A 9,614-nucleotide genomic window follows, 5' to 3' on the forward strand; every position below is an offset into this window, starting at 1 on the left:
ATCCAGCACATATGTGATGCTTTAGGGAGACATCTAGCTGCTCTCAATCTGCCCCCTCAGACTCTTGTCGCGCTTGCAACTGCTTTGTAAGAGCAATGGCTCTCGCTTCCTATGGAAATGATAGACCGCGTAATTGAAAGCATCACACATCGCTGTATTGCTTCTAGAGGCGATCATATTCCATACTGAAGGCATAGCAAACTGACATCTTCGATTTGTTCATTTTATACGTGTACTAATTTCTATACTACCATATTTGTCTGATAATTTCTTTTTATGTTATTTGATACCTTACTATGTGTTGTATATTGTGAGTAAGTTTCATTAAATTCTAAATGTAACATTTTCAGTAATCATGATTTTTTTAATTTTTCCTTATTTATGATAAACCAGTGTATTTGGAAATGTTTGGTAGTCTGTTAAATGGTTGCTGCTGTTGCTTTATGTATTGTTTTCTTGCTCTCATTTCACTGTTGCAATAGCAATTCTACTTTCTGTTGTCATTTATTTTTGCCTAGTAACTATTTCATATATCATATAATCTGTATTTCGTACAATATTTCATAATTTCATTTCTTCTAGTATTGTCATGGAATTGCTGAATTGTGTCTGGTTGTAAGGAGTTTTCCATTAAAAAAACGTTCTTAATAAAGTTAGGAGGGAAATATATTATTTTGCATATGTGCACATGAATGTTTCTCCAGGGTTTGTACGGTCCTTAAGAGTCCTTAAAAGTTCTTAATTTCAACCAAATTTGGCAAGAGGTCTTTAATTTTAATCATCTGAAATTTGTTGGTTTTCAGGACTGCCATTTTGAATGTGAAATAGTACTTTGAATAAATATTTTGGCCTTTCACTGAGATATATAGTTATCTTTTGAATGGGTGAATAGGTTCATGGATTATAATTTGTTCCTATTTCTAATATAAACGGTGGGATACTCAAGTTTCTAAGCAAGAAGTGAAACGCATGCTTTTTGAAATTATTTCATTTTTTCTAATGAAGAGCTCTAAACAACTTTTTATGTTTGGGAATGTGAATTCTTAATTGAACGGTTCCAAGTTTGGCGACTTATGAACATTTTGTCGATTTTAAGATTATTTTCTGTAGAAAACTTTTAATTCGGAAATTTGGTAATTTTTCGACGATATTTTTTTAAAATATATCATTGATGAATTTCATTGAAATAATGCTAATATATTGAAATTGTATTTAAAAAATAACATTAAAATGAAACATTTGTATTTTTTGCTATCATATAAAGTGACAATACTTTTGATTATAGCAACTTATTATGCAATATTTTGAATCTGAAAAATTAACAAGACAATAAATGCTTTCCGCTTTAGAACCCATGTAGTCCAGTTTTCTCTATAAAATTGATTTTATACTTTTTCCCTCTGATTTTTTTTTTCAAAATATTTCTGCCTTTTTAATGTTACAGAATTGGCAAGGGTAATATTTCTTTAGGATTTTAGACATTGCAACTTGAAAAGTTTAGAAGGATTTGGATATATGCACATAGAAAAAGAGATCGGTCACATTTCGCTTTGTGCTGGTATCTGTGCAATTCCTATTTCATTAAAATTAAGAACACTTTCATGTAGAATTTTATTGAAAACTAAAACATTTTTATTGTGATCGCAAAGAGGTGGCACATGTTAAATGATTCGCAGGCACCCAGTTGCCCGTGGCTGTCATACAGTTATCTCAAGGTTTTTACTTCCCTGTACGAAGTAAAAAGGAAGTAATCACAAAAATTTTCAGGCAACATATTTCAACGAAAATATCCCATTTTGACCTCTTTCAAATGCAATTTAACAATGTATTTCCGTGATATCTGTATGTAAGGACAGAATAAAACACTCTTTTCCTTCAAAAAAATTATAAAACTGCTTTAAAATGAATTCTGAAGAGAATTTTTCGTTGCTTCTGTACGTACATATGTATCTCGCATAACTCAAAAACGAGTAGCCTCAGAACGTTGAAATTTTGTATATAGGACTGCTATAACATGTAGATGTGCATCTCGTATTTTGGTTGCAATCGGCCGCAACAAATGTATATAAATATATTTATATATATATCCACTCTGTTACCCGGCTCAGTGATCTCAGTTTCTTTACTCTTATATGTTTGTAAATTATACATTATTTGCTTTAAAAATGATTGAATTATGTTGTTCTTATCTTCCGGTTAAAGTTTTTATGCCTTGAGTAAATCTGCATGCAATATTTTTAGAATTATCAACAATTTTAAAATTGTTTAAGTGCCATTGCTTGTTTACATTTGAAACAGCAGGTTAGTGGATTTGTTGCCAATCTAGAGAAACTTAGCTTCGCAACAACAAAGATAACGCCTTCATTTATTATTGCGAATTAAATCATGCTTAATCCTTTCTATAATTTTTTCGAGGAAATAAGTTTTTAAGATTTACTTCGTAATTTTTAATATAGATATTTTGAGTTTTTATGTATTTTTGCCTTCTCGTGAAGTGAGAACTGAATTAATTGAATGAGAAATACTCAATCGTCTGTGAAAAACTGTTTCTTTTTTGTTTTGTTTGCTTAATTTATTTTATACGTCATTCTAGCTTTACTATAGTATTTGAATAGAACATGTGGCAACGATTAGATAATTCTTTAAATGATATAAATTTTGTGCATTCTGAGTTATACTATGAACGAAATATAATACTGTTAAGTAAATCTAGCGCCAGAGTGTTGCTATGGTAAACAAAGTGAATTTTAAAGAATGCATTTATTCTATTGTGGTTCATGCGCTGTCGGCGAAGTAAGTTTAATTTAATCTAGTAAGTTTAAATGAAATGTAAGAAAAAATGCGTATAATTTAAGATTCCGTACAAGGAAGTCATGTGGTGTACACATCATATTTTTTATAGTTTGTAAATGTGAGAAATAGTTGTAATATGTGCACTAACTATTGAAAGTTTCTAAATATATTTGTTACTTTTACAGTGTGTGGCATCCCCAACTTCTGCATCCCCTCCTTCACCTCCTTGCCTGCCTGAAGTAAGTTTTGTGTATCTTTATATATATTTAAAAAAGAATGATTAAATATCTCCAGGTTTTGATATGTGATTGCAAATGTTAGAAATGTTTGTAATATGTGCAGTAACTATTCTGTTAGTTGTTTCTAAATATATTTCCTACTTTTATAGGGCAATAGGAAGAAGCGGAAGAGGACAGAGTCTCCTGTCCCAATGCCTCAAGTAAGTTATTTTTTGCAGCAGAATTGGAAGTAAATGGTGGTTCTAATCTGGCAGCATTTTAGACACCTTTTATTTAATGAGAACGATATTTTTTTTTTACATATTTCACAACACACTCTTAATGCCCAAAATTGTTTGACAAAATATATTAAACACACCAATGTGAATTTGAATTTTTGACGCTAAAACTGCATTTATCTTCAATACTATTCCATTTTTTGTATAAATATCTCTCTGTGTGACCACAAAAGTAGAGTTTAACTGTACATGTTGTTTAGAAACCTGAAGCATCATTAATGGGGATTTCTACAAATTTGTGTGTCTAAACTGCTAGATGCTAAATTTTTTTCTTTAGAATCCATACAGCATCTCATTTTATCCAAAATAAGTGTATTTCTACAGTATGTTAATATGTAGTAAGGTTCTGCAAATGTATGCAGATCCTTAAGAAGTAATTATTTTTCCACAATATTTATTCTGTTTATATTTCCATTGTAAAAGTTTACATATATTGTATTTCACAACATATTTTGAAAAATAATGTTGGCTATACGAAACTAAATCTTAACAATTTCCATCATACCTTGAACATACTTATCTCGAAGATTATGGAATCATGTTTTTAACTGTAATTAAAAACTGCATAATTCTATGTGGTGGGAGTTTTCAAAATGTTGCTTTTATAGATTCTAATAGTTTAACATTATTTATTTAAAATTATGAATTCATTTGTTTTATTTAGTTTTGTGATTCAGGTATGTATTTTGCATGCCATTCTCTTAGTAAAAGAAACTCAGTTTTGAAATGGCAGTACAAATGTGTGATTTTATGATTTGTAGGCAGTTACCATTATGACATCAAAATGCTTTTCGAAAATTGAGAAGGTAAATTTAATAAAATTTTGAAATTTCATTTACTTTCAAATAGAATCTTAATATAGCAGCATAAACATAAATGACATGCTGTAATCTCAAGGTTTTCATATGTAATTATAAATGTAAGAAATATTTGTAATATGTGCGTTAAGTATTCTTATAGTTGTGTCTAAATATATTTGTTACTTTTATAGGGCAACAGGAAGAAGAGGAAGAGGGTGGAGTCTTTGAGCCCAGTGCCTCAAGTAAGTTTTTTCAACAGAATTGAACGTAAATGATGGTTCTAATCCCGTAGCATTTTATGCTCCTTGTATTTAATGATAACGATATTTTTTTACGTATTTCACAACACAGTATACTAAAGCAAGTCTCTTTCATTCAAATGCGAAAAATTGTACGACAAAATATGATTAAATATGCCAATGCAAACTGATGGCACAGATGATATTTGCAATGGCGGGAAACTTTTCTTAAAAACCTGATATTTATAATTCTATATGTATGCTATAACTGTCATAAAATAGTTACGTTTTCTATTGTTGTCGTGTTGGTATGAAGTTGGCATGTAGATTATATTTTCTAAGAATTATGTACTTCTCATAAAAAAACACATTATACTAATACATAAAGAGAACACTTTATGAGATTAATCACAACAAGCCTTACACTGTTTATCAAAATCATAACAATCTCTCTAGATGCCAGACACATTTGTTAACTCAATCTTTTACAATCTAAGAAAAAATATCATTGTTGCCAAAACATTAAAACTTAAAATTATCCTTTATAAGCAAATACTGTGACATTGGAGGGTTATGAAATCTGTGGCTTTGATCAAGTTTCCCCCCCCCTTTATGTTTTTATGCTTCTTTCCCACAAACAAAAGCTTACTTAGTTAAGATATAATAATCTGCTTGCTAATAATAGAAAAAAGTTAATAAAATATTAGTAAATAGTGAAAACTTTTGCCAGCTTGTGAATGAATTGCCGTCTAATTTTAATTCTCAATGCCTCAATTTTAATTCTCAAAGGGTTGGTTACCTGGGTAACCAAAGAGCTGACAAACTATGTCCAGTTTTATTTATTGTATGCTGCCAAATTTTTTATTGTTTATGAATGAAACTTTTTGCTTGAATTTCCAAAGATTATATTTCTAATTAAAAATTTTTGTTTCAGCACTGCCCAGTCACGAGGTCGATGACGAGAGCTTGTGGGACAGGGATGCCATTTCGGGTAAGACAAATGAAATTTATGTTTTTTCATATTTTTCAATTTTTAATGAAGGAATTTTGAGTTTTTACATATTTTTCTCTTGTCACGGAGTGAGAACTGAATTAAATGAATGAAAATATATCTCAAATTTGAGGAATTAAGTATAAATTGAAATGCATTAAAAGTGTGTATAAATACTCCATACAAGAGAGTCGTGTTCACATCATATTATTTTTAATAAGGAATGCATCTGAAAGATTTAAAATTTGCACATATGTGTCTTCAATTTTGACTGAATTTTTGCAAAGTCTGGATTGTATGCAGGTCGGCTTATATTTGGAAATGTCTGGTACTATGTTAAATGATTGCTGCTGTTCTTTTAAGTATTGTTTTCTTGCTCTTATTTCAGTGTTGCAATAGCAATTATATTTTCTCAGTTATATAGTAAATGTTTCAAATGTCATATAATATATGTTTCGTACAGTATTTCAGAATTTCATTTCTTATAGTATTGTCATGGAATTATATTGTTGAAATGTGCCTGATCTTAAAGAAAGTTTTCCATCAAAAAAACGTTCTTAATTGCATTAAAAAAACATGACAGCGGTGTCTTTAGTGCAGATAGTAACCACCACCTAAATCCATTATTTTATGCCAATGTTTTGGTAGTTTTTCAAAACCTTTGGCCCAGAAACTTGATGACTGCGAGTCCAAAAACATATCAACTTTATTTTGACCTCCTGTGTGGAATGGAAAACAGCACCAGCAAGATGTAGCTGCAGTTGTAAAAAAAAAAAGGTCTGTGAAAGCTTGAAAATTCACATCCGGCAAAACGGAACTGTTTGATAATTTATATTAGTTTTTACTTGATTTCAGTATTTCATAAAAACTCTCATATTGCTTTTTCAAGATGTTTGACATCCGATTGTAAATTTTAAGGAATACTTGGAATATGTGTTACTAAGTATTGACAGTTTCTAAGTATGTTTGTTTTGCTTTTACAGAATGTGGCATCAACTGTCCCACCTCCACCTCCTCCTCCACCTCCTCCTCCATCTCCTCCTGCATCTCCTCCACCTGCATCACCTTGCGCACTTAACGTAAGTTTTGTGAATTTTCATATATATTATAAAGAGAATGATTAAGTATCTGTCATTCAAATTCATAATTCAATTGAAGTTTTTCTTAAAATTTTATTTAACTTGGTTATTAGCTTTTTTTTATCAGTAGTCAGCTTAGTGTAGGAACTTTTATTAGACATCTGTTTTTAGTTTTAATTTACCAGTTGAAGTTAATGCCTTTTCGGGGAGCATTATATGTGTAAATGTTTAAATAATGTAAAAATTAAGTAACACCTTTTATGGTTATTGCAATGAATCATTTCTTTTTATAGAAGATAATTTTGAGACATTTATGGGTAAGTTCTTCATACTATAGCAAAATGTAGCAGTAAAGAAACATAAAATAATAGCCTCATAATTTCTTCTAAAGATGCATAAAAATGTCAGTCCATAGGACTTACATCAAGTCAAGAAAATATCTCAGGTCAAGAAAATATCTTACACTGTTGTGAAGCTAGCTGTCAGCAGCTTGGAAAATGATTTAACTTTGTTCCATGTTCTAACAGAGTTTATGCCCCATATCAGACTTTAAGTGATGACTGACATAATGAGTTGTTCGCGGAACTGCCTTTCTCATCCTCTACAGTGTAATATTTAAAGAGTAGAAAAATTAAACATGAAAGACACGAAGGATATTTTTCTTGATTATTTACTGCTTATAAAAAAATCTATAGGTCTTTTTTCTGCACTGATCTCATGGATATATATCTGGTACCTCTTTAACACAATATATTTCAATTTAAAGCATGCAGAATTCCAGGTGTGTTTCCTATTTGAATGCTTCATGCTTAATTTGAGTGGTGTAGTAATACAGAATGAGTATCGAAAACAGTATCAAAGTAATGTCCCATTCATCAGACTCCAGTTTTCATTCCCCTTTCAAAATCCAACATACACAGATTTGTTTGAAGAAGCTTAGAAATTCACATGCAACAACTCATAGTTTTTTATAATTTAGATTAATTCTATTTAATGTCCGTACCTCCTAAAAACTGGTGTACAGTTATCTCAAGATTTTCCCTACCTGATTCGAATGTAAGAAATATTTAGAATATGTGCACTAAACTATTAAAAGCTTCTAAATATGTTTGTTTCTTTTGCAGGAGTCTGTGAGTTCCAGTCGGCGTCGGCGCCTTCCGCCTCGGCGCAAACCGCCTGTAAGTTTTATTGATTTATCATACGTAGTTATTTAGTTTCAGTGGTTTTAGTAGACATCAGTACCTAGCTGTAATTTCCAAAAGTTAGTTAAGTGTCGTTTGTTTGAAGTGTGGAGATACTGAAGGAACTTGTTTTTGTTACTCGCCAACTGCATGCCCAAATTTCTAGCTTTAACGGATATTTTCAAGATGCGTGAGAAACACTTAATGCTCCATCGCTGCTGCGCTTGGTCTGATTTATTCTCCGACTCATATATCTTCGGTGTTGATTTAAGGAGTAGTTATGATGAGTAATTGTTGTGATTGAAAGTTTATTATTTAAAATCGATCATCTGTTTGTGTTTATTCAGTGGTTCTCAAGCTTTTCACTAACGTGTACCATCTAAACAAAAACTGAAAAACTTATGTACCTATTGGCCCTATTGGCTGTATGTATTTCATATGCACACATAAGAAATATTAGATTAAAAATTGGTTATGATTTTAATTATCAAAATTTCCTCTAATAGCTTTAATTTTAAAATTTAGTCTGAAATTTGGCTGTGCTTAAAATATTTGAATCTCTTTATGCCTGGTCTTATTTTACTTAGTTTTTAACCATAAATTAGGATCCACTTATGATTTTATTCTGTATCTATTTTTCAAATTTAACATGGAAGAAAATCTTTGTTCCCACAAATAGGTTGTGCATAATAAATAGGCGGTATAAATTTAATAGCTTTATTTGAAAATGCCTTTAAATTCTTTTTTTCAGTTCAGCCAAAAGTTAACAAATGTGCTATTTTTGAAATCTTCAGTTAGAGTTTGACCACAGAAAATTTCTCTCAATTGTTCTTTTTCCAAACGAGATAAAATTTCAGGTACATTTGAGCAAAATTTTCTTTTTCATAATCCTTGGGAAAATACATGTTGAGATTATTTATCAATGAAAAACAATTACTTTTAATGTCAGACATTAATTCTTTTATTTCAAATTATTTTCGATTAGAAAATTTTCTAAAATATGGTAAAATGTTTAAAATATTATTATATATTTCTTAAATTATTAGCTCGAGTTTTTTATCAGTGCATTTATTGGTAAATAAATTAACACATTGTCCTTGCTATCCTAAATTTTATTCATGTAACTTTCCCAAAATATCGGCTAAATATGCTAAACATGCCAACCATAATTCAGCAAATGGGCGAAACTGACCTGATGAAGTGTTGTGATGTTTTCAGCGATATCTTAACAGATGAAATTACTGGGTTGAATGTTGATGCTCATGATATATGTGCTGAATTGGGCAACTTACCAGGTTTAGTGCAACAAAGTACTGGTGCTTTTAAAAGTCTGCAGTTCATATACGAGAACATTTTGCTAGATTCTTTCCCAAACGTCTCTGTTGCATTGCTTGTCACTTTGACATTTCCAGTAACTGTCACGTCTGCTGAATGCAGCTTTTCAAAGCTCAAGCTGACTATGAAGTGACCAGCAAACAAGCATGACGCAAGAGCGTTAATATCAATCGAGCACAAAGTCATCGACAATCTTGATTATACAGACTTAATAAAAGATTTTGCAAGAATAAAATTACACAGTGTGTTTTCCCATTAAGGTTTGAATTGCATATCGGGCTCCAATGCTTACATACATGTACATAATAAATTAGGTGATACTCAGTTTCCTGAGTCCTGTAACATGATGTAGGTATACAAATAAAATAATTATTATACATTTACATGCACATATACAAGGCAGCACTTAAATTGTGCCAGAGCCTGCCTCCTGTACTTCTTAGTTTTGGGGATAAATCATAATTCTAGACGGAGTGCACTGGAACCCTAAATAATAAGGGTCCGGCACTTCTTGTATGCAGATAAAGAACAATTTCAGTAGAAATCTGATCTCGAAAATTTTATTTGTAGCAAAAGAATATTAAAAATCGCTTATTAATTTTAATTTAGCTCTGTACATTTTATTTAATTCTAATCATTTAATTACTTTACTCTTTTATTATTTTAATGAATTATAATA

The 9,614-nt window shown here is 30.6% G+C and overlaps 1 protein-coding gene across 1 annotated transcript in view; it reads left to right on the top strand.

The window, feature by feature from the left end:
* LOC146996637 (uncharacterized) overlaps positions 1-7,633 on the top strand; it is a 30,520-nt gene extending 22,887 nt beyond the window's left edge. Inside the window, exons 11-16 of the mRNA XM_085817960.1 lie at positions 2,979-3,032; positions 3,182-3,232; positions 4,302-4,352; positions 5,284-5,340; positions 6,324-6,419; positions 7,544-7,633. Coding sequence (XP_085674086.1) covers positions 2,979-3,032; positions 3,182-3,232; positions 4,302-4,352; positions 5,284-5,340; positions 6,324-6,419; positions 7,544-7,633 — 399 coding nt within the window. The remainder of the gene's footprint in view (positions 1-2,978; positions 3,033-3,181; positions 3,233-4,301; positions 4,353-5,283; positions 5,341-6,323; positions 6,420-7,543) is intronic.
* The last annotated feature ends 1,981 nt before the right edge of the window (positions 7,634-9,614 follow it).

This window comes from Stegodyphus dumicola, chromosome 6, assembly GCF_044657685.1.
Source record: "Stegodyphus dumicola isolate Sdum_Otavi_A_Nest chromosome 6, ASM4465768v1".
Lineage (NCBI taxonomy): Eukaryota > Metazoa > Arthropoda > Arachnida > Araneae > Eresidae > Stegodyphus > Stegodyphus dumicola.